Source organism: Aulostomus chinensis, chromosome 7 (assembly GCF_037954235.1).
Source record: "Aulostomus chinensis isolate RoL2024-O1b breed Wild chromosome 7, RoL_Achi_v1.0, whole genome shotgun sequence".
In the NCBI taxonomy this organism is placed as follows: Eukaryota; Metazoa; Chordata; class Actinopteri; order Syngnathiformes; family Aulostomidae; genus Aulostomus; species Aulostomus chinensis.
In genome coordinates this window covers 12,660,001-12,686,177 of record NC_141326.1, presented here as the reverse complement: position 1 = coordinate 12,686,177, position 26,177 = coordinate 12,660,001, and the positions used below count along the sequence as shown (strand labels likewise).

Here is a 26,177-nt window from a genome sequence, read left to right as displayed (position 1 = left end):
TTTTGCTTCAAGGATACTTGGACATGGTCACCGGGGGAAGTGAGGATCGAACCAGCGACCCTTCGGTTGTTAGACGGCCACTCCACCTCTGAGCCATGCCCCCTATGTGCAGGACCACTGATGAACAATAGGTTTTTAACTATGCATGGATGCATAATGCAAGCACAGCTTTTTTACTGAGCAGAGTTGTCTGTTTTCATTTGTTCTCAGCTCTGCCGTTTGGTCTGGCTGTTCTGAGTGTTTTCAGGTTATGATGTCACTCTTTTCCAGGACGCGCCCAAGCAAACAGAGGAGAATCTTTCTATCTAGAAATACCTAAGTTTGATAGAAGTATCAACACTGACCGCGGATGATGAGTGCCAATCAGTTCAAGCAAAGAGAAAATATACCTCAGGCCAATGCTGAGTAAAGAAGACTTTATATGTTTAAAGTGTGAATACAACAAAGCTTTGGTCAAATATATCAAATGTTTCAGCAGACATGCAAATGAAATCAGAAGTTAAGACAATTGGAGAGCAAGTTCATCCACACATCAACTCACGGGAGCTGACAACGTTCACCAATTTTAAAAAAGGCACTTAAAAATGATATCAACAGGAGCAGAGAGGAAAAATTCACAAGCTCGAAGAGTAAGAAAGAACAAGTGTATCAAAATGTACAATAAATACAGTTGCGATTTTTTTAACCTACACTTCCAAAATCTAAAACTGCCCTTTGATATGATCTAATTAGCATTTATCTAGCCAGCATTGCTGGTGATGTTCATTTTTCTCAGTGAATACTTGTCAGAAGGACTGATATCGGTCACTCAAACTGTCTTTGCAGTTATGTAAAGGTTGAAATGTATGTGTGTGTATGTGTGTGTGTGTGTGTGTGTGGAGGGTATATTATTGTACAAGGACAAAATGTGACGCATGCATTCAGATTAAATAAGCAGATTTTTACAAATCAATTATGGAAAAATACTTTGAAGCTTAAGCATGTGGTCCATGGTTTAGAAAAAAAAAAAAAAGATGTTCCCTCTTGCCACGAGTGTTTCTCAGTCAACGTTCCTGTATCTGGTGAAGAGGTTGTAGAGAACACGCAGGGTTGATTTAAGGTCACAGTTGACAATATCTGGAAAGAACAGAAGAGAATGATCAGGGAGCAATCTCCAGCTCATATCAGAGCGTATGAGTGGCTGACGAATCTAAGCGTTTGACTCATTATTCACATAAAACAAATACGAAAATAGGTAGTTACACCTGCTTTAACATAGTTTAAAAAACAAAACAAAAACCCTTGAGTGTAACATTCAGTGTGGAGCTGTTGTTGCTTGTGCCACTTCTCCCTCTTCTCCTATCGTGTTGCTGAACACACTACGGTCTGAGGTGAGAGTGGCCTGGATGTGCGTCGTACCCTCTGGTCGGGGCTTTGGTCTCTCCAGGCCTCCATCTTGCATCAGCTCAAAGGAGAAGGACACGTTGTGCACCTGTAGGGACGGTACCAGTCTGTTAGGATAGAAATGAACGCAGAGGCTGATTCTGGCAGAGCCCACGGATGCCTGCCCAGTACTATGTTGTCAACTTATACTTTCTAGAGACCACGTTCTCCACCGGTGTACAGCATCATTCATCAAATCTGATAATCAACACATTAGAAGAGCTTGCCGCTAAAAATCCACCTGCCTGTTCTCTGGGTTTCACAGATATTTAGTGTGGACTGGATTCATTCAGTCACTAATAAGGACGTCTTCCCTCACATGAGCAGTTAGCGTCCTTCTGACAGACAAATCAAGCACTGACACAACACATTACCACGTCCTCTGATGATGACATTTACATCACATCGACCTCTGTGTACTCGCCTACATGGAAAGTACATGTGAACAAACACCAAACACACACACACACCCTTATATCTATAATCTCTATATAAAAAAACAGTATGTAGGCTCAGGTGGGAAAGTAGAACCAGACAACTCCACACCCAAACTCGCTCCTCTGTATTAAGTGGAAACTGATGCTAAATCCCACTATACACTTGATTCAATCAGGTTACTGCAGTCCTGTGTCTGCAAACATGAACACACCTCTGTTCTCTAAGAACATAAGCCCTCAGCAGCTGCACAAACACTCGGCTCCCTCATTTATCAACAGAAACATTTCACCAGTGTCACTCAAAAACAGATCCTGTCATTGACATCTGGCATATCATCATACGCAAATATTACACCACAGATGCATCGTATGATAATTCGGCATATGGGAGATATGGGCTTTAGAAGGAAACTGGTGGTTGACATGAGGAGCGATGCTGAAATGTCGAGCTGATGGTCATTGAAAACGTGGAGCCATTTGTGGGTGCAATTATAATGTGGAGTTATTTATATTTTCAGTAGTGCTGAGTGTAGATGAGAGCCTCAAGCAGACATGATTCTGTTGAAGAACCCAGCTGAGCTAATCTGACTGGAGCGCTATTAAGTAAGCCAATCAGAGGAGAGATAGAAATAGATGACCATTATATTCATGTGCTTCTCCCCTGCTGGGAAATCATAACACCTTTGACCGGCAAGAGCTTTAACTATAAAGGAGTAAAACAGAAGGGCATTTCTATTGAAGAGATGTGGAGCAGTTCCTTGATGCCTGGTGCTACTTCCCATAGGCCACCCCTGGTACATCACACACACACACACACACACACACACACACACACACACACACACACACACACACACACACACACACACACACACACACACACACACACACACACACACACACATGCACACAGAGTAATAGAGCTGAGCTCCTAAGCCACTCCAGTGTTTCCCTGTGCAATAGCAGATTACAGATGCTGTGGGGCTGTTGCCTGTTCTTTTGGGCCAGGAGTGTGTGTGTGTGTGTGTGTGTGTGTGTGTGTGTGTGTGTGTGTGTGTATGTATGTGTGTCTTAGTAGTTGTGTACATTGTATCACTGATGCCCATTCTGCTTCGCAGCTTGGCAAGGGCTGCTGGCCAAGACCCAAACAAAAGGCTACTGTGGTGTCTCTGCAGATTGCCTGTTCAGAATACCATGGAACTCCAGAGGCCAATGGAGAGGAGAGATGGTTCTGCACTGAATGGGCTCTGGGGGAACTGGATGGCATTTATCAAGCTGTTGAGGGGAGAGTCTTGGCCCCCCTGTGCACGAAGCTTCAGATATGAAGAAATGAAGTATTGGTTCTTAGAGTCTTTCTTTAAGAACCAAATATGGGTCAAGGATCTCGAAAATACAAGATGGGATTACTGACAGTGGGCATTGACACATCTGTTAGTCCAACACAGTCGTAGTAGATGTCTGTTTCAAAGGAATAACAGCAAATGAGAGACATTCAGTGACAAACAAAACCACAAATAAATATTGTGGTTTTATGTCTCTGCATTATGTGCCTATCATAGTGACCTTGAACTCCTCTTTTCTCAGGTTCCAGTGGGTGTTTGCTCTATATTTGAACAGTATCCTCATGATGCTCCTGAGAAATCACATTCATGTGAGGTGACACAGTGACCTTTGACCCAGTGGACATTTGAGCCAAGCGGAACAAAAATTCTCTCAAGGCGTTCCTGATATGTCAGATGAACAAGAATGGGATAATCAGACACCCAATAGAATGTCTCTGGGTTCCTGCCTCCACCTGTGCAGAGGAATAAAATCTAGATAAGGTCAGACGCCTTCAACTGTCAGGAATAAATGCCAAATGTAGCATACTCATCCTCATGCCATGGTTTAACACCATGTCCCTCTCACAAGTAAAACCACTGAATAACACAGGGGGGTAGGGTACAAAATCCATAAAGGCAGCTGAGAGAAACAATTCTGTTTTTGTGTTTGGCGGACGGGCAGCGACTACACAGAACAACTCATCACCTCACACATGATCCTTCAGCCGGCCTCAAACAAACCCTGGTCATCTCCAGACCTCCCTAAATTCCTTCTGAAGGCTTTGTCTTCGTTCCCTTGGTAAGTTTTCTTCTTAAGATTTGGTTTCCTCTAGCCTGACGGTGGCTAGCAGCTGCTAGCAGGGCTGCACTTTAACTGCTGTCCCTGAGGACCGCCTTGAATTGGTTATGGCTCGTAAATCAAAATAGAGTCTCAGGATAAGGGGAGTGTTTGATTACGTGACTATTTTGGTTAAACATTTACCCCATAGTGCTGCAAATAGTCTTAAGAGACTTATTTGCCAAATGTAAAATCTACATTCATTTGGCAGGTGTTAGTTTCAAATCCTGAGGGGAACTTTCACTTGTTATTGCAGCACAACAATTCTTTTCATCTCTTTCAACATAATCTGCATTTGAATGCAGATTATGTTTTTTGGACCAGAAACATTCTGTTTTTTTCTGTATTACATGTGAGTGAGCTATGATTCCATGATAGGAAAATCACATTAACAAATCAAGTCTCATGACCCCACCTTTGTCTTGCAGCATTTCTGTAATAATAATAATAATAATAATAATAATGATAATAATAATGATAAACAGTGTGAAAATATCTCACTTTACCTTTTGGTCAAAGTTCTCTGGAGTGAGGAAGAAGTTGTAGAGTGGCACAAAGTATCCCTCCAACAGGCCCATCAGCAGCACCAGATACACACCGTCTGCAAACTGAGACACACCACAGTCACAAAAACACACTCCTGACTGAATGATGATGATGATGATGATGATGATGATATAGGTGGATCTTAAACAGCTGTTTCCCAAATATCATACTGAGATTGATGTTTATCATGCTGGATATCTGCTGGGCCTGATTTTAACCAGTAACCATGAACATGAATATTTACACCAACAATCGGTGGACAGTTGTCCAGCAGGTTAACAAGTTGTCTCTTTAACAGATGACATTTAAAAGAGGCCAAATATATCCGGTGAGATCACAAACCAAACGAGTGTGAAGTACCTGTGTTTCCAACTCCGACACCTCCAGGTTGAGCTTGTTCAGGTGTTTGTTCACAAACGTGATCAGTGTCTGCGAAAACAAAGTGAAACATGTCATAGAAACTGGTGCTCTCACACAAGAAAACATTTGGAACCCAATGACACACATCTACACTGCTGCCATTTGCAAAAGCACACATAAATGCATTTCTGCGAAACAGTGGTAACTATAATGGACACACTCTCGGGTTCCCACAAACAGTTTTTATGTATCAGCAAACATCAACAACACACTCTCTGATCTGAGCAAAAACCAAACAAACAAACTATAAGCCTGCCCGTTCAGAGAAGCGCCGAACTGGGAGTGTTAAAGTTTGCTTGTTTTTAGCTCAAATCAAAGTGTTTGTGGATGAGTGGATCATGCTGGACCACGTGCTTGACAGTTTGTAACTGATGTTTTTGGACGGTTTAGCTGTTGTTTGTAGATTGCAACCACAGCCAATTAGCGTCAAGCGAAATATACTTAGAATTGATACAGAAGGGAAAAATGTCTTGGTGACCTCAAGACATCTATTTGTGAGTACTTGAAACGGTGAATACCATTTTTGGGTGAAGTATCTTTTTAAGGCTGGTGTTTGGACTGCAGTGAGCACTCGAACGGTGCTGCGGTGTCTCCTCTGGTTCTGGCTATTGTGGGACTATCTCTCAGATCAGGATGCTCCAATTCAAAAAGGATTGAGGCTGTACTTTAGCTGCAAGGATGAAATCCCATTTGCGTGGACAATAAGGTGAAACTGCCACATGAGTGTGCCCAAGAAGAAAGAGATTGATTTGGCTTTCAAGGAACTGATTTCTCTATAGTTTTTTTTCTCTCAAATTTTTTCACAGTAACTTCAAAATATTAATAATGTATTCTTGGAAAATGACAGCTTTGTTCTCAAAGTATTCCGATTACATTCTCAAAATCTCTTTAATGTTTTTGTATTTATTTAACAATGGCCCTACAGCTCCATTGTAGTGAGGCAACCTTGATGACCAATCTTGAAAGCACCACATTCATAAAGCCTGCGTTGCAAACTGGAGCTGCGGTGATAAATAAGCCAGGGAAGGTCTACTAAGACAATGCCACAGTACAAATAGAGTATCAGATACAGGCCAAGACAAAAGGAGAGTTTCTGATGTCAATACCACCATTGTTGAAGTGATTTCACACCAAAACAATGTTTGTTTTTCCTTTCATGTTTCAAAATACCAGATAGCTGCACCAAGTATCATCTCAGCATTACAACAACTGATTTTGAGAGATGCTATTTGCATTCAAGATGGCAGCAGAACAAAAAGCCGATGAAACTCCACAGTGACCTGAAAGCCTTCATACCTTTTTGACAACGTTGAGTTTATCTGGAGCATGGTCGAAGAGGGTGTCGAAAGCATCACGCTCTGTGGGGAGTAAACAAAACAAGTGATTAATCAAAACTGGTGGGTGGTGAGAATGAATGAACGAATGAATGAACGAACTCTATCCTCACTCTCACTCCAGCACCTGATTTGAACCTACTGGATGTGTGTTTACTTTGTAATCAAAAAAGGGGCAAGGACATGTGAACATTCCTGAAATAAAAACACACGGTTCAATTTACTCGCCATTATATGAACATACCATGTCTGCCAGAGAAAGCCCTGTGAAGAGGAGGGAACAAAAGAGGGAGACAAAATATGTCAAATACACAAATCATAAGCTATTTCCACTTATTGACAATTTCACACTTTATTATTCATAGAAAACAAGAGATTGTGAAAGATGAGTGCTTCCAATTCAATCACAGAGGAATGCAGAGAATGGAGGGATTATGAGCATCAACAATAGACGTAGCTATGGCATCATAATTTGATTAACGGCAGACACAGGTACACCTCGGGTATTCAAATAACCTGGGTATCATCACTGGGACGTCCACAATGACCACATACTACAGCACAATGTCATAAAATCAGCAGCAGACAATGCTGCGGGGGATTGATACAATGAATGAAGACGTGCCTCTCTGTGCGCAGCTCTTCCCTTGTCTGTTATTACAATGTTAGCACTTCGGAGGATATTGTTGTTGGAAGGGGTCAGGTGGTTTTGGAGGGTAGGCATCGCTGCAGTGTGAATGTCCCGGAGGAAGAGATATCGCAGCGGGGCAGGCCAGCAAGAAATGGCAAGCATCAACACACACACACACACGCACGTCCGCACACACGCCGAGGCTCCCTCACACATATTCATGGTGTAATCTGGGATGGCAAAGGCAGGCAGGCCTGGGCAGTGGTCCTGGAGGTGTGGTGAAAACCATATTTCCACGGTGACTCTGTGTGTGTGCCCATGCGAGCACGCATGTGTGTGTGTGTTATTAACAGTGTATCCATCTACCATGACAAAATGTTATCTCCCTCGCTGCTGCTGTCAGGTTTCAGGACTGCCTCACAGCAAGCAGGAAGTGTGTAAGTGTGTGTGTGATTTAAATTGTCTATTTTTGCAGCTAAGGCTGCCATCACATCTCTTGCTCGGATACAATGGTTGTCTAGCCACCATTATGTTTATGTAAATACGAATATTTGAGACTAAGAAAGATGTGCAGTTCACATTTTTTTGATTGCAAGTTCAACAACGGCTATGTATTCTATTCACAAGGCTTTTTTTTTTAACTTTCGTTAGAAAAATGAATAAACCACCCTGTCGAGATTTACTCACTTGGATTGAGTTAATGTGCCAGCAATCTTTTAAAATAATATTCTCTTATAAACAAGCTGTGATTTTGTTTTGTATTAAGTATAATGAGGCTGACCCGCTCAGGTGGTCGAGTGGTTAGAGCGCATATACGCAGCTGATCCCGGTTTCAATCCCAACCAGAGGTCCTTTGCTGCGTGTCACACCCCCCCCCCCCCCAATCTATGCCAAAAAAAAGGTATAATGATAAATGTTTTAAATACAAATTACATGTAAAGACTTGGTTTTTGCAGTGTACCCCCTAGATTACAGCTGGCACAACTTTATGACATTGTGTGTGTGTGGGCTGCAGTTTTGTTCCATCATGCATGAGTCTCAGGATATCTTGCAATTGTGTTCCAAGTGTTTTCCTCTCTTGTTTTGTCTTTGTAAAAAGGGTGAGCGGTGTCATAACACAACGTGCTTCCCCACTTCAAGGATGAACCTCTTGAAGTCAGTGGTGTCAGATGACATCTGACCTGCCTCAAAGCAGACGACTCCGGGCCTGCTCCAACAAGGTATGATGCAATGTAAAACTAGTGAAGTCAAATACATCCATAGTCAACATGAGGTGTTTTAATTTGAAAATTGACTGGTTTCATGATGCCATTCATGAGGGGACTTCCTGTCTGGCTAGATCTGCTTTGTACAGCTTGATGAGACTTTTATCTAAACTAGGCTTTCCACAGATTCTCTATGGAGTGGAGCGCCGAGCTGCTTCTGGGATGCCTGAAACACACCAAGAGCTTTCTGGTGGAATCATAAGCATTATTTAAACTGACCTTGATCAGCTCTGGCTTCTAGACAACGGCTGTAATGAGATGCAGCCTTGCTTAATGAAAATTACCACTGAGAGTTAACGCTGACATGCTAAGAGAAAAACACGGCTAGCATGGGTAAAATAATGTCCCATGTTGATGTGTTATTTGTCACAACAGAAAATTTGATGATTGGATTAGAATTGTGATGCACTGAGACATTGTCCATGTTGAATCTTCTGCAGAGATCTAATCAGAGGTGAGTTGATTTGTATCAACACAGGATGTGTGAGGTGTAAACATACGAGGTGTGAACAGTCAGAAAGCAGAGGCTTCTTACTCTGTGTTGCCAGTGATTTCCTCTTGAATCTGCCTGGATTGAAGGATGCCCTCTCTTTTCTGAAAGCCATAATGGAGAATGATGAGTGATTATTTTATTCAACCCAGTTTCAGGAGGAGGAAAAAGCAACACATGGATTCGAAGCAAAGCTGCAAGGTTTTTTTTTTTAAAACCAACGATCTTGATAAAGCTGGAAGCCGTCTTATACAACTGAGTAGCTACATTCATAAGCAGAGCTTCACCCACCTGGACCACCACGACTTGAATAGAGACGTGGTCTGGCAATCTGATTGGTGCTCTAAAGTGTTGTGAGAGCGCCACCAGCAGGTGCAGGATGGCAACTATACTCTTGGCATGAACCGCTGATATTGGGGAAGATAGACAAACAAAGGATGAACAAAACACACAAAGTAACGAAAAACATGTCTTTTATGGATTATCAATGATGCAGGTTGAATAAATCTGACAGACGTGGACAACTACAACCAGCAGTATTATCAGGATATTTCTCCATAGTATTATTTTGTTTAGTTATTATTTTCACCATAAATTATCAGAAACTCCCTCCCAAAATAAAACCTGAAAAGTTATATCTTAGTATATATTCATGTATATTTGACTAAGATATGATGACTCATCAAGGCGAAGACATTCTCTCCATCTGGGGTGTGCTCTTTCATGAGGGACTGTAGCAAGTTGTGGCTTGGTAGATGATGTGATGAGTGAAGATGCAGAAAATGTGGGTTTAAACAAACCCTTTACAACATAATTTCACAGTCAGGGTCGCCGATCTGGAATTTTGATGACTCTGTTGCTAGATATTTAAATCAGGAAGAAAGAACAAGAAAAATACATTTCTGAGAGCTAATTAGTAAATTCTGAATGAATTTGAAAGCTCAGGGTCCTCAACAATGAATAACTATCCATGCGATAAATGTTCTATACATCAGACATTTGCCCAAGGTATTAAGTGTTACACGAATGATAAACAAAACATAGACAGGAAAAATGAGAAGACACTTGGGTTACACTAAGTTATTTTACTGAACGACTTTTATCAACGTACTTCATTGTCACCTAATCACATTTATAGAAATAAAATAATTGACCTGTTCTTTTCATTTCTGTATTTTATTTATTTAGATGTGTAATCAGAGCACTTACTGGGAGCAGCTAATGTCGGCTAGCTCAGCTAACGTTAGCTAGCCCAGGCTAGCTCAGCAAATGTCAGCTCACCTGCCTTGATTCACCTGATTCAGCTTATGTTAACTTGCCTGCCTAAATTTAACTAGCGGAGTTTATGTTAGCTGACTCAGCTAATAGCTCAAGGTAGTTCAGCTAATATTAGCTTGCTCAGCAACGTTAGCAAGCACATTTTTCCCCATCAACAAATGAAGTTTGAGTCAGCTACTTTTTGCTCCATTGTCATAAAGTTGACACAGTTGAAAAGAACTTCATCAGTTTGGAAATAACAGACACACCGGAGGTACTACAATCCCACAACACTCTCTCTAGGAGGATTTTCAATAACCACACTCTAAAAACACATGTTTAGGCTCAACAACAAAAACTGAACAGTTTCCATCAAACTTTGACAATGAATACATGTGATATTTGACCAACAAACTATATTGAGTTTGGGGAACAAGAATGTAAGTTGTGGTTGAGTGGGTGGTTTGAGGGACACAGTCAGGTAGGTTGGGGGGTGGAGGGGTGGCACCGTTGTAGAGGAGTGATATGATGTGTGTGATCATCTGACACAAATGTCTCAATAATACTTTGGTGGATACATGAATACTGATTCATGTCACGTTTGTCCAAATTTCAAAAATTTCCCTTCTTTGTTAAAAATTGCACAATGGGTTTTATCAATAAAACCCTTTTCTGTGTTTTTAGTGTCCTCACTATGAGAAAGCTTTTCTTGACCAAGCCTTCCTTCAGGATTACCATTCGCGTTGCCAACAATAAAGGTTAGAGAACCAGTTTAAAATAGATAGTACACCATAGTGCACAAAAATAACCCACTATGTTTTGTATTTGTACCTTTCAGTCCCTCTGGCTTATTTTGTGTCAGTAAAATTGAAAGTCCATCATATTAAATTTTTTTTTTTTATACAGTTGAGTTTCATTTACATTAATAATCTTTTATATTTCATTCCTGTCTCAACCACACTACAATCAAGACATTTGCACACATTTATACATCAAGAAACAACTGTGTCTATGTAATCCTACTGATAGATGTGGAAGACTGTAACCAGCAGTATTTACCCAATATTTCTCCATGTATCTGCTATCATTGTTTAGCCAAAAAATGCTAAATGGTATTAGCCAGCAGGCCGACAGCACTCATTAACTCGATGACATCTAAAACTCTGTCTTCCACATCTCTATCTTTATCAACTCACTAAGCTACCAAAGAACAAGCCGTGTTATTCTGTTACTTTTCACACTTTCTGGATTTTGAATGTGATGATTTATGAGCAAAGGTCACCACCTCTGATGGTAAACAGGAGACACAAACACAGAAACAAGATGCATGGGGAGGAAATTAGTTGCTATGGCTTAACATCTTTGTACTTTAACAAGTTACACCATCAAGAATCCTTTCAGTCAGACATGTTTGTCATCCAAACCGCAAGACAGAACAAATGGGATTAACAAAACAACCAATATCAATTAAAACAATGGTGAAGAATGGAGATCAAACTAAATGCCAAGTTAACCAACATAAGCCTATTACGTCCTGAATAAGAGGAGAATCCACATCAAAGCCAGACATGAGCGGAGCAGCTGTCCATCAGCAGCAGAGAGTTATCAGACTTTCACTTCAGCTCCGGAAGGAAACGTGACTTTTATCTATCAATACATTGACTATAATGTCTGGCCTCCAGTCACACAGCCGTAACAATCAATACAGATTTTGTTTTAAGTTCTAAACGTATAAACGTCATCATTATGTAGTTTCAACAGCTGTCTGTGTCCATTATGCTTCACTAAATGTAGCAAAGAGAATAAACAGACTTAGAGGAAAAAAGGGCACAGGGGCCCTGTTGTGACACGTGTGCAGATGGACTGCAGATTGACGGACCTAATGCCGGTTTAAGTGCACTGAATGGACAGAATGTATCGAAGGTGCTTGTGCTGCTCTCACATTGTGCTTTTGATGTGGGTTCCCTGTAAGACATCTGAACGGAGGATGAAAGTCGGGACAAATAAAAGTGAATTGATTCAAAGAAAGCTCCTCGAATAAAAGGACAGCAAAATCAATTGCATTCCTTGTTGTTCACTGTGTTCTTTATCATGTTTGAAGACATCTTGTTTCAAATGGCTTTCAAGGACAAACCTCTACCAAAGGTGCATTTAAGAATTTCATTTGATATGGTTCTAAACTAACAAAAATCAATTGCTAGTCATCTTAAAGCTTCACTCAGTATCTTAAGAATCTATTTCTCTAAATTATTCAGACAAGTAAATCTTCTATCAAGCCACAAACCATAATTTTTCTTCTTACATCTCATTAATGGTACAGATAATGGCAGAAGTAAAAGGCAGTGTGCTGAGAGCCTCATAGTCAAAGGACATGTACAGGTGCAGAACGCTATTGACAAGCATGGCTACATTTGTTGTCTGTTTGTTGTATGCAGCTGAATATCAAGCATGCAAATCAAATGGTAGGACAAGTACATTCATCCCTGAGAGTGGAGGTGTTAAAAGAACCTGTCACAGGTCTAGTGTTCCCTGAAGAAAGGAAATCTGGCTAAGAAAATTTGTAACATGAGTGATAATAGCGACAAGTGACAATAATGGAAAGCCAGAGTTTGAGGTGTGTCTCTCAGCTGAATCATCATCTTGTTCAGGAGCGTAAGCAGTTATCATCACCATGGTAACCTCTAAGTGCAGTTGGGCCCTCCCAGCTAAATCAGATCAGATCTTTAGACCACCACGATGATGTCTGCGGTGTTAACCGACTACTCAACTGTCATTTCTTCTCAAATCTACCTGACATTTCAACTCTCGTCAAGCATGGGTGGGGGTACTGGGGGTTTTCCTGGTAGCCTAGCCTGCTAAAAGATGGTGCACATTATTTTTCTGTGCAACAGTCTCAGTAATGTTGTGGTGATGCTCATCACATATTTGTGCATCTCAGTAACGGTGTTATGATGACAGAACATATCCTTTCAGTTGATGTTTGCCTGTTTCGCTACAGCAAAGGATTTGTGCGTGCTGGTTAAAGGGTTGTTTCAACTGTTGTCGGGTAACATATCAGTAAACTGAATACTCACAGCCAACATTTTAACATGTTATTAACAGCAAAAGCACATGTGTATGCACATAAAGGTGAACACCCTAAATCAAATGCTTCCATTATTAATATTGTTAGTTAGACCTGTGCTAACTAGAGCACAGGCTACCTATGAGCATGTCCTCCTCCAGCGTCCTGGTTTAATGAGCCTGCACCAGGCTAAAACAGAGACGATACCTGTTGACTGCACTTCCCATTTTTTTCATTAAAAGGATAAAAACCTGTTTGACTAACACTGTTGTAATGTATTTCAAATTTTCTTTAACATATCTTTGGCATTTATATGCTGCAATTTCCCGTTCACTATCAGCCTATGTACAGTAATGTATTAGCAATAAGCTGATATCAGTTGCAATAATCTGTGCTAGTTACTGCTTTCAGCCACAGGGACTCGGCTGCTAAGTCTTCTTTCTTGTGTACACAAATGATTTAAATGCTGAGCTCATTTAAATGCTGACATACATTCTACTGGATGTAAATCAAACAATGGTATTTCCACCTGTTGTTTCATGAGGTTATTTGACCCAGATGTTTACAATGCAGAAGTGGCACTGCTTTTTTTGTGTGTCATGTCTATTTGAGCCCATGTGTGTATGGAGGAGGTCGTTATCTAAGGAGCAAGGAAATGGCCATGTTTTTTTAATGCCACCCGTTTAAAACTAGAAAATGATATCCAAGGGTAATGAAGATAAGTCTTTTCGAATTAAGGCACAGCACGAGACGTTGTCGTTTACGACGAAACAGCTACATGTGTGGACCTGTCCATGTCCTGCTTCCTGGATGCTCTACCCAGGCACAAGTCTTTTGTCTTTACTTTCAGGGAGCTATCACTTCCTCACTCTTAATATACAGTCTAACACACAGGAAAAAAACACGTCTGACAGTGACAATTTGTGCTTCATGTGTTTAAGGGGTTCATATAAGAAAAGCCAGATCTTGCAATGCATGGTGCAGTCACAAATCCATCTCTCAGTAAACTCTGGGTTTTTTAGGGGGAGCCAACAGTAGTAAGACATTGAGACTAGATTATATGTAGGTTACACACAAACAGCTGCCACACTGAAAATAGAATGTCAGAGAGAAAAGATAAAATATTAAGACATGATCCAATGTCATTTCTGTCACTTACAGTCAACATTCCAGCGAATGTTCCTCGTGGAGAGTTTGAGTGAGTCGTTGATGCGTTCTAAAACTGTCTGCAGCTTCTGTTTCTGGGCGATCTCTGACTGTGTCACTTCTGCCACGTTGAGTTTCTCGCCTTCCAGCTTTTCTGAAACAGCACAAGGGAATATACTGTGACAAACCCAACAATGAGTATATAAAAAAGAGTGACATTAGGATGGAGGCTAAATATTTACACCTCTTAGTATAACACAACACAATGCATGTCAAAACAAACAAACGTCCTCTAACATGACCATGATGTTCACCTGTGAGCAGGATTCAACAAGGACTGCAAAACTCAGTCGAGGTTTAAAATTTTACAGTGAAAACATGGCACACGTGGGTTTCCTATCCACTTCAGCTTTTAGTTACTTTACAGCCTTTGGATGATTTCCAATGTCGGTTGTGTCAATTCCTCACCAAACAGTTTCTGCAGGACCTGTCCATCATACAGATCTTCAGCCAGATCCTTCACAATGATCCTCTCGCCCACCAGGACATCATTTATCCAGTCGATCAACACCTACATGTACAGAGTGATGCAATGCAATGAGATGATGATGATGATGATGATGGTGTTACTCGAATTTTACACAAAGTGATAGGTCTGATACTAACTTAATATATACTACAATATGGAAAGATAATACATTTCAGCACCTGCAGCTTTGTCCCTGTTCAGACCTGATAAGAGTCAAGCACGTCGGCAGCATGAAATTGTTGCCTATAATCTATGAAATTTTCAAAAACCCATAGCGATATATTACAGAGGACTGAACACATAGTGCAATAACATTCCCCTTAAATGTGCGAAAAAAAAACACCCAGTTATCTCCCTCCCGTCCTTTTCATATCCAGCAAAGCCTTCATCAATGTGCGTGTTCATCCCAGGACTGAACGTGGCATCTGGGTGAATTTCCTGCTAACTGACGCAGGCTCGTTGCTTTATGCCATGCCACAGATTATATTGGAATTTCACGTTTGAGATCAATTTGGGCCTCTCAAAGATGTTTTCTAAGACAAGCAAGTGTGGGTGAGGTGATTTTTTTTTTTGAGCATCACTTTGCTGGTTGCACACATAGTAAATTGTTGTCTCAATTTAAAGCTTGTGAGTCTTAAAATTCTCTTTGAAAAGCTTCTTGTGGGTCCAGTGCTACCTTCATGAGTTCCTGCAACTTGCGATCATTCTTAGAGTTTGGATCCACCATGGTACGCACTTCATTCTCCTCTAAACGATGACCGGGGACAAAATAAAAGTCAATAAAAGTCAAACTTTCCAACAAAGAGGATTTTTAGCAACAAGTTTATATATATATATATATATATATTTTTTTTTTTACAGTTATACTAGAAGCTTCAACATAATAAGTCAAGTTCTTGACTTCATTTGATATGTCCTTTTTTATTGTTATTAGTTTAACAAAGTTATGTCGATGGATGAAATATGCAATCAAACATGTTTTTTCTGGCCAATCAATACATTCATATGTATTGTTTTGATATATTACGACAGGTGAGTGCAGTCAATTACCAAGCATGGTGTCCTCGGGGTCCAGCTCGTAGTGGGATGGGCTGAGGGGAAGGTTGATGGCATTTATCCCCTCTTCCTGGAGCTCGGACACTGGTGTAACAAGGTAGAGACAAAAGATTACTGATGTACACATTTATTACTGCAAGACACACAAAGCCAACCTAAAACTAGTACCAATGACAACCAACTGCTGTGTCACCTCACATCACCTTGTGCACTTATTTGGTGAAGCTGATCAGCCAATCAGAGTTGACTGGAACATGCCCTAAATGTTCCCGATTCCACAAACAACCACCAGCAGACCCTCCGCCAAGAACCACTTGATGTCAAACAAACACAGCTTCCTGTTTCTCAACAGGCTTTACAGGCACCCAGCATGCCATTCCTCTCCATGTGTCGGATACCTGAGGAGGCTTGATCACTGCACATCTGTGTGTGTGCGTATGTGTGTGTGTAGGATTGTGCATGTGTGAATGTGTTTGTTTCCATGCTGAGAGCATAGACTGAACATCCTGTGCATTTCTCAGCCTCTCCTGGAACAACATCCGCTTAATCAACACCATCCAAAAAGGCCTGCGGTCTGCACGTGTGCGTGCACACGCTTGGATGCACAGGCACACACATCTTTATCGCTATCTTATGTCTTATTGAGGACGTGAACTGACTTACTGCATCCCTTACTGGTGTTGTGACACCCAAATGTCCACCCACGGATAGACACACGCACAAACACATACCAGCCCACACACAGGATGCTACTATTCAGCGCACTGAAGCAAACATCCACGATTCTAACTGAGATGTCATAAAGGAGAAGTGAAAGTAAACAATTCATCAGGAAATTAAACCTCAAGACTGAATTTTAATGTTCAACATTTTAAAATTCATCCATTAAATTCAAGACATGCACTTACCCATATTTTTTACTTTCCTATTCGATACGAAATCACATCTGCCAATTAGAAACTGATTCTGTCTTTTTCAGTTATTTTACTTGAATCTTATCACCTTTACGTTATGGATGGCATTCTGTTCATATTTACAAGGCTTTAGAAAACCACACAACAAGCTTTAATGGTAATTAAAAAAGACATTAATTTACGTGTATTTTAGATCTATTTATTCTAGCTGTATGTATGGGTTGGTGGTCTGTCTCATATTATGTTACGGAGGGTTCAAGGTCCAGCACAAGCTATGGGACTGAATCTGGATCAGTGAAGGAGCACCATCATGCCAACACCTGATCTGGGAAACTTCAGGATCGGATCACGCTTCTGACATTCCTGATCCGATATCTCATCTCTCATCAAATTCATACACCAGAGAAACACAAGTATGACAGCAACCTGCCCATGAATGGATAGGGCTTTCTTAAAGGTGCAATACAAGACTGGGTGCTACAGTCTTTGTGCAAAAACCTCTGGCGTAATGTTAAAGCATTTTTTTAAATTCTGCTGATAATTTTAACTTGTAAAATACTTTCATGTGACACCTCAACACATTGCTTTCAGTAATTATTCCTCCTGGTGACCCAGACAAGGTATAAAATCCCCAATCCACAGTCCGTGCTATCAAAAGCTAATAGAGTGCTGCAGGGATATGTATTTTTGGAGGCCAACCCAGAAATTAGCATTGTGTAAGTTTTCCTTGACCAAAAACCAATGGGATTTTTCAGTCATTGTAGCAAATTAAATTTCAGCAGACTTTCACATTTGCTCAGCAAGATAATCTTCACTAATGACCAACCCTTTTTTAATGTTTGAAGCTTAAGATATTCTAAAAGGGAACTACATCACTCTTGTGTGACTTCACAAATCACCACAACTTGCTTTGCTTTGTTGACACATTAATTCATGACAACCTTAGTAGTCTTTTTTTTTGGGGGGGGGGGGCATACACCCCTTCATTTAACAGGACACAGGGGAGAGAGAGAGAGAGAGAGAGAGAGAGAGCGCGAGAGAGAGGTGCAACATGCAGCAGAGGACCTCCAGCCAGGATTTGAACCAGCTGCCTATGTGACATGCGCTTGACCACTTGACCACCTGAGCGAGGCGAGATTGTAGTCTTGTTAGTAGTCTTGGCAGCTGCCGTTTTTTGGATACATGCACCCCAAAATCCTAGAGCAAGTTAAACTGCCATACTTTTAGCCATAGAACAAAGCTTTAAAACGTCTTGTGCTTGTTCGGACATGGAACTCATTAGAGGCATTTAATCGAAAAACCCACTCCCCAAATCCCGTTGACACAGTGAAACGATGCTAATTCATATCTGGTTTTTAAAACATTTCTGGGTGACTCTACATTAATCTCCAGCCCTCCAATAACTGAATCAAGTGAGTATCTTGCAGCATCCTCTCTTTGTGTTACTATTCTTCCACTGAAGCTCAGCGAGAAAAATCTATCTGTGAAAACACAAAGAGATATTCTATTGCACTGGAAACGTGATGGAAAGGGAACTAACAATGACCGACATGAACAGGAAAAATTATTTCAGCAAGAAAATTACGGGCATGTCAGACCTGGAGCATTTTAGAAAATAGAAGGAATCTGATCTTGAAAACAACAATTTATTCAAATAGTCTGACTACTATGCCAAGGAAAAGTTCTATTGAGAGTGCACACCAAAGTACATCTGTACTTTACATATAAAGAGGTGAATTCATCAAAGATTCATAACAAGGGTTAGAGATTAATAAAGACGGCACTTCTCCTGAAATCAAAATAAAATAAGCAGAACTAAATGTGACATGATCAGAGGAACACAATGCATTTCTACAATAGCAGTTTTCAGAGCTCAAATTAAAGTAAATGTGGGCACAAGAACACAGATAAAGACAGCACCTTCTGCCTGATCGTGGGACTTCATGAACATATTCAAGGAGAGTCATTTAAGATTACAGTATCACTGAAATAATCTCATGTTACAACTCAGATTTAATACAGAGGGACTTAAGATGTCAAACAGCGGATCAGTGATGCAATACAAATAACATCAAATGCCTTTGTTAGAGGCAAATTACCGACTCCAGGGGCTATCACCGCTGTACAATAACACCATGCCAGTTAACACAGTTTGAGCTACTCTAACATCTTTCCTGCTATTTAAGGATGAGAAAATATGCAGAGGTGTTAGAGCCTTTAAGAGATACAACCAGCCCATTTGTATGCAACACGAAGATGATATATGTCAGCGAAAGCTATATGTTTACGTGATCTCCACCAACACACAGGTGCAGGTTTGATTTGCTGTCAGTAAATGCAAACAGCAGGCATGACAAGCATCCTCAGTGTCCTGCAGATCACTCCTCCCCCTCTGGACCAGCGCCGTAAAAGGAGAATGCAAATCTATCTGCTCCGTTTAATAAGGGTAATAATAATCCAGCAGCCATGTCAACAGATGCATCATTCAGGACCAAACTTACTGCATACATGAGAGGAAAGCGTACACGCTGGTGTGATCTCCTACCTGGAGGGCAGAGTGCTCCACAGCCCATGTCTGTTTGTCTCCGTCCCCCAGGCTCAAGCATCTTCCCCGGGCTAGGATGAGCAGCTCACTCCCCTGGAGCTCATCCTTGTCAGGGCTGAGCTAGCAGGGCTACAACATCTGACCTCAAGATAAATTTGCTCTACTTTCACGGAGGATATAGAATTGTGTATATTACCTCTTCCTGTTTGCACTCTATTTCCTGTTTGTGCTGTCCACACTGCACAGCTGATCTGTATCCAGTGGATAGAATGCTTTCTGACAGACCTACTGTCTCGTCTGTAGTCCTACCATCTTGTCCCCATCGTCTAGCTCTTAATCCCATCGTCACCATACCCCCCCTGCTTCTCTTTTTCATCTGACTCCAATTCAACTCGTTGGCCTCTCCCTCCCCAGCCATAAACGTCAGCGTGACATAAATTTAATCAATGATCGGCACAAGAGCAACCAGCCCACGATTTCAATGAAATCAAGGCACACATTTCAGACGCCCAATACACACACCCTGCACCCAGTGAATACGTGAGTGTGTGGATCTAGCATGACGTGGGTAATGTAATTGCATGCAGCATCATAAAATGAGGCTCAGCTGTGGAAGAGCAGACCTGAATGACACAAAGTAATCATCCAATTGAAAGAGACCTTTCTCATTCCATGATAAAACCTGGCCTTTAACCATGAATGTCAGGCTCCTATCTCTGAGGAGAGCTGCATTGATATAAACTGGCATTTAAAAACTGGCTTTTGGAGTATTCTTATTAATGGGGCATTCCTGCTTGTCAAAATGCAACAAAGGAAGTTTTATGAGCTGTAACGAAGAGAGGGGAAGTGAAATGAACAGGAGGGTGAGCTGGTGCCCTGTGTCTGACCCTGACCTCTGACCTGTTGACAGCTCCTGATAGAACAAACTGTTGGTAAAAATCCCTGTGTGAGTGGAAGCAGCGAGGCAGGCCTGGGTGAGACGGAGCCCGGGCCTGTGTTTACTCATGTCTCATGCCTCAATTATTACACTAGCGGCGAATTCAATACCTTACAAGGATACACACACACGGCCCGCGGCCACAAAATCACACACTCGCCTAAAACGCGTTTTGTGATAGTCTGGTGGTGTTTACAACACGTTCAAACGTCACGTAGGGAGATTTAATCACGTATCCGTCTTATACTTGTGTACATAACGACGTTAAGACAGTTATTTGCAATTTAGGCTAGCGTCAACTGCTATTAGCTCCATAATTCCTATCAATTCTGTAAATATTCCCACAAAACGACGGCGTCCACTGCTATTATTCAACTTACAGGCTCCTTATTTTTGCTAGCCGTTTACCTTCTTTAGCTTTTTTCCTCCTTGCCAAAGTTCCACCAAGTTTTCCCAGGAAAGAGTCATCTTTCTTCCTTGAGGACGGTGATTTCGGCGTCGGAGATTTGGGAGAGGAAGGGGACTTCTGGGGCGAGGAAGCCATCGTCCTAATGATACTTTAACCAGCAGTGACTGCGGGAAAGTGGTCCCAGTAGACGTGGAAATTAAAGTTCTTTGAAAGTTAGGAAAAAAACAGAATCAACGTCCACTCCCTAAAGCGGAAACGGAATTCCAGACTTTTTCTCCCGAAGTTTGCTAGAGCGAGTAGCTCCTCCTCCCTGGAGGAACACCGGAGGGACGCCAGCAGGCTGACCGCGGGAAGGGAACTCCCAGGGGCCTGGAATCGAAGAGTACCACGGGAACCAATGGGGTCCTACGCACACAGCAGGCAGAGCTTGAACTCCGCTGCAGCTGTTTTTGATAACTAAACATTAGACTACTTACACGTAATAATGAAGAGTTTACTGTAGAATACGTTTGAGATTGTGGCCACAAATAAAATAATTGAGGTTACAAGTTATATCTCGTGGCCTCAAAATCTCTCTCTCTCTCTCTCTCTCTCTCTCTCTCTCTCTCTATACATGTATAAAATCAGTAGGATAATTCATTCAAATTATATGTGAGCCACATTTGACAAAATTAAGCTGTATTAAATACCGGTCTTAAATATAAATATAAAAGGAAATAAACAGCATAAATCTAAATCATTGAGAAATTGCAAATTTCAATTTACAGTGATGACGACATGATCTGGCCCAAATAAACCAATTCAGCTCATGGTGCTCGGCCTGAGTTAAAAATAAATACTGAGGCAGCAACAGTAAAAAAACAGGTTTTTCATACATGAAAAAAAAAATACATAAGTGGCAAAACAGGAAAAAGCCCCTCAATCTTTCCACCTTAAAAATGTGTCTCTCTATAATTTGAATATTCATTGTAGTTTGTTTTTTTTAGATTTGCTTTAACAAAGGCAGTGACAAAATGATTTCAACAATTTTCTACTCAAAATTCTGAAACAAATTTTATTAAAGATTTATCTGAATTTAAAAGAATTAAGCAGCAAAAAAAAAACCAAAATGCATAGAAACACAACACAGTCTTAATCATGACAACATAAATTATTGTAAATTAAATTTATGTTATTTAACAGCATAAACAAATCATTTAAAATCCAGGAAACAACAAATACGGTTGCTGGTCCTGGGATTAAAATGTAAACATGTTAATCTCACGAGGGTCTTCACGTGTGCCTCTGCCCGTCTCACTCAGTCCATACAGTGAATCAAAGTTACCGACAGTAGTTAGTCACAGGCTACCTTAAATCTCAACAAAACTCCTCAGTCTCAGGCCACGCCTCTTTCAGTAACAGCATATGGAGACGGCGGGTGTGACATCACTGACAGGGGCGTGGCCAAGTGTGCAACTTTTTTTTTTTGCAGCAGCTGTTCTGCCCAACCACGTCTGCGGAGAATAAGTGAACGGCTCAGCCACCTGGCAGTGGTACAGCTGACTGCACATAAATATATGACATTTCTCCTGTGTTTGCTAGTGTCTGAGTGTAAATACAAGTAAGTAAAATATAATTGAATATTAATGAACAGTGTACAATACCAACAGGGGAAAAATAAAATATACACCATACCTTTCACTCACACGCACACACACACACACACACACTGAGCTACATAGTGACTAATAGTGGAACATAAAGCACATAATTGATTAATAAACTCATGCTGAAACCTCAGGAAATGTGTGCCTGGAGTCGTTTCAGGTGATATCAAGTGAGGGAATACAGTGTTAGTAAAACAACAAATCCGTCACAACAAACCCACTCTTGAGGAAAGCAACCAGCAGTATTTGATGAGGCAGTTTGCTTTATGTAATGTGCAACAACATAAACCATAGCCAGTCACGTTATTAGGAGTGGTTAAGCGTATTGTGCATCCAGTTCCAGGGCCATGGCAGATGAGACTTCTTAGAACAGAGGGTCAATGGCAGAGGCGTTATTAGCCCTCATACCTGTGAGGAAGTCATTAGCTCTGTTTCCAGGTTGGGCTACGCTGCCTTTCTTCCTCTTGAGTGTAGTGTAAAGGTGCAACATGAGACTGAACGAAGCTTCACACTTAGAAAGGGAAAATCCCCACATACATTTCCATAAAAATTTCCATTCTTGCCACATCATCTAGACTTGTGGATTTATGAGAATAAGCCAGGCTAATGGTAAAAGTTTCTACTCTCAACACTGAACCCTCACATCTGTCTCCTCGGGCCCCCAGCTGTCATCCACCTGGGCCCAGTGGAACTCGTAACCTTTAGACAGCACAAGGCTTTCCAGGTCTCTGTCCTCAGCCCTCTCCTTTAGCCTCTGCTCTTCCAGCATAGACACCAGCATGTCCCTCTTCTCCACCGTCCTCATGATCTCAGCCAGGATCTCCTGCTCCTCCTGCAGCTCTGAGGCACTCTTGCTTGTATCTGGAGAAGAGAAGGAGGTGAACGGTAAGATGAGGTACACGATCATGTCACACTATTAGACTATGGGTGTTCAACTTTACCTTCTATTGCCATCCTACGCCGCAGATCCTGCTGCAGTTGGCTCTGAGTGTCCTCCAGCTCAAGCTCCTGAGCACTACAAAAAAGAAAATACAGTGACCTCTACTGGTGGAAGATGGACAGTGCAACACAAAAACAACATCAGATGAAGCCACTTACAAGATCATGATTTCAGCTTCGTAGCGCACTAATCTGTTCTTCTCCAGAACTAGTTTAAACCAGGTCTGATAAAGCTGGGAATCGTCACTGTCCTCCGACTCTGCTGGGCGGGAGGAGGGAACAGACGAGGAAGAGAAGGATGAAGGATGGAAGAGAGGGACGGTAGCAGTGAGGAATGAACTTTTTTTTTGAAAAAACAAGACATTAATCATGTAAGGCCATTACAGAAAGGAAAGTCCTGCTGAAATCAAACCTGCCCCCCCACCCCACCCCCACACACATACACCTCAGAGAGGTCTTCGAGATTGAACAAGATAAAGCCCCACAGAACTTATGACTCAGTTCAATATGAGATCGTAACACATTTAACAGAAATCCAGAGGGAAAGCCTCATTCATGTGAGTGTCTGTGCATCTCGGAGCACTGAGAGGAAAGGATTGCCTTGTAATCTGGTCTGGTTAAAAGCCTCTACATACATTTAATGGCTCGACTCACAACCGACAGCCTGACTCATCTTTTAATCTTTGTACAGTGCATGGCTTTGTTTGTTTGCTGTACTGAATAATGAGGTCTTCTGTGTGTAACCGCATGCGTGTGTGTGTGTGTGTGTGTGTTATGCTCTACCTGTCTCTCCTCTGATGACCTTCTCAATGGCCACACCTCTTTCCTCTAAATCTCTCTGTTTCTCTCCAACCTCTTCCAGTTGTCGCTGGATTGCCTGGGTGATGAAAACATGGGACGTTAAGTGACACATTAAATGAGTTGGTTCCGTGTAGTACTCGGGGGATCTTTAAAAGGTTTTAAGGCATATTTCTCAGCCTCTAAACTAAGTAGATGAAATAAATATAATATAGTCGCCCTCACTTTCTTAAGAAAGTGTTGTTTGTAATGCTACTTCATCCGTACACACCATTGACCGAAGTCGCAGGCGATTTCTGCGGTGCAAAGCTGTGCCGACAAATGAATAACACGAATAAAATAAGAGGGTTGCAACAAATGTTAAAGAAGAGAAACCTGAATATTTAAAAATCATTTTTCAGTTCATGAGGAAAAAATTGAATTCACCTTTAATGCAGTACATTACAAAATCTGGACACATGTATCAAATTATCAATTTGCCTGAGTTAGGTTATGTATTTTTTTTGTGTGAGTAGGAACATTTATCACTCAAATAAAATATCTGGTTACGAGCGAGTAGGTGCTCTTGTCCTTTTCATGCAAAGTATTTCAGAGAATATTTGTTTTTTTAAAAATATTTTAATATCTGTCTGTATCTAACAGCAACTCCAGAATTTAAAGGAACATTTTGACTTTCTTTCCGGGAGTTTGTTGAGACTGTTACCTCTGTCTCATCTACATGGTAAACATGAAGCACACCGCACCAGTTAGCGATACCCGGTGGACCACAGCCGTAAGGACTGATTTCAAAGATTTTTAAAATTTTGACCATAAGAACTGGGGAGGCTCTGTAAATACACTCAGGCTCCGGTTCCAGTTTGTTTAATCCATCCTGGTTCTTGGTTCTGGTTTGTTTAATCCAAAACTGCAATGCAACAAGAAACATCACAAAGTAGTCGTCACTACAAAGTATGCCCGTCAGTGACTTTTGATCTTTGACCTCCAAAATCTTTGAAGGTCATCCCGGAGTCCCGATGGACAGTACGAAAGACATTGGTGGCAAAATTTGAAGGAATTCCATCATGGCGTTCCTGAGGTAAACGAGAATAAAACGGATATACGGACATGCAGCCTGAAAACTCCTCCAGCTCCACGCTCTCACAGGCGCAGAGGCGTAAAAAGGAGAAGTCCTGTTTTTACGTGGAGGTGACATGTTGCAACTATCTCCTGACTGTTGAGATTTCCAGGAGTCTGAGCTTTGATGCCTGGTGTCCTTTAAATGAGGACAGGAAGGACAAAAGAGAAGTTCGTCCTGAGGGATTTCAGTCACAAAGAAGTTCGGTTTAGGAAAAATGTTGTGGTTCATGTTAAAACACCAGAAGAAGTATTTCGGTCACACTTCTCCCTTGTGGACGACACCTGTGGTCCCCGGCAGGTAAAAATGTTTGGACACCTCCTACAAGCCATATTAATAGCACCGTACTGCAGTTACGCTAAGCTAACTACTTCTTGTCACTTGCTTCATAGTCATCATCCAACCTCATCCTGCAAACTCTTGAGCGGGAAAGTTAAAAGTGTACGAGCCTGAATGTTGAACTATTCTGTTTGAAAATCGACCTGCGACCATGTTTTTCTATCTGTAGGAATCGAACTCGCTCCGCTAAAGTTCCCTGAATCAGTCAGCCGTAGCTGTTTGCACATTCATGGCCCTTTAAACGTGAAGAGCATAAGGCAGGGCATCAGTCAGACAAATAGTTTTCCCCTCATTTCATTGCCAGGCCAAACCAAGACAAACAACTTTTTCTTTTTCTATTTTTCTTCAGGTACCTGTGCTCTGTGAAGCCTCTTCAGTTGTTCTCTTTTGGCCTGCTGGGCCACCGTCTTCTCTTGCTTCCTCTTCCATCTCTCTGATCCCAGCTGGTACCAGAAGCATAAAAACCACTTCAGGGTACGTACAAACACACATGGAAGAAGAGTGAACATGCCCTTGTATTGTGTTGACTCATACAAACCTTCTGAATAGGTGATGTGTTGTCGTTCTCATCCTCACTTGAACATGACTCGTCCAGATTCTGCTGGCTGGAGGCTAGAAGACCAAAAATGGGATTGTTTAGAAACTGTTGTCATTTTATGTATAACTGTAGAAGTGGTATATACACACACATGAAACTAGAAGCCATGTTCCCTGTTGTCTTCCTTCTTTTCTATAACAATTTTAAGTCAATGCGTCACTTGATACCTGCCTTGATCAAT

The 26,177-nt window shown here is 41.3% G+C and overlaps 2 protein-coding genes across 2 annotated transcripts in view; both read right to left on the bottom strand.

Moving 5' to 3' along the window:
• Positions 1-399: 399 nt before the first annotated feature.
• Positions 400-20,991, bottom strand: parvaa (parvin, alpha a). The gene is made up of 13 exons (XM_086208499.1): positions 20,562-20,991; positions 15,752-15,841; positions 15,378-15,448; positions 14,641-14,743; positions 14,186-14,326; positions 8,997-9,112; positions 8,751-8,809; positions 6,564-6,583; positions 6,282-6,343; positions 4,926-4,994; positions 4,526-4,627; positions 1,399-1,471; positions 400-1,116 (listed from the first exon to the last, which is right to left on the bottom strand). The coding sequence occupies exons 1-13, from the start codon at positions 20,695-20,697 to the stop codon at positions 1,040-1,042; spliced, it is 1,119 nt and encodes a 372-aa protein (XP_086064625.1). The 5' UTR covers positions 20,698-20,991; the 3' UTR covers positions 400-1,039.
• A 329-nt stretch (positions 20,992-21,320) lies between these two features.
• Positions 21,321-26,177, bottom strand: part of mical2b (microtubule associated monooxygenase, calponin and LIM domain containing 2b) — a 56,430-nt gene continuing 51,573 nt past the window's right edge. The window contains exons 33-38 of the mRNA XM_086207942.1: positions 25,937-26,010; positions 25,752-25,841; positions 23,931-24,024; positions 23,307-23,409; positions 23,150-23,223; positions 21,321-23,069 (exon numbers count right to left, since the gene is read on the bottom strand). Of these exons, the coding sequence (XP_086064068.1) occupies positions 22,834-23,069; positions 23,150-23,223; positions 23,307-23,409; positions 23,931-24,024; positions 25,752-25,841; positions 25,937-26,010 (671 nt within the window). The 3' untranslated portion in view covers positions 21,321-22,833. The remainder of the gene's footprint in view (positions 23,070-23,149; positions 23,224-23,306; positions 23,410-23,930; positions 24,025-25,751; positions 25,842-25,936; positions 26,011-26,177) is intronic.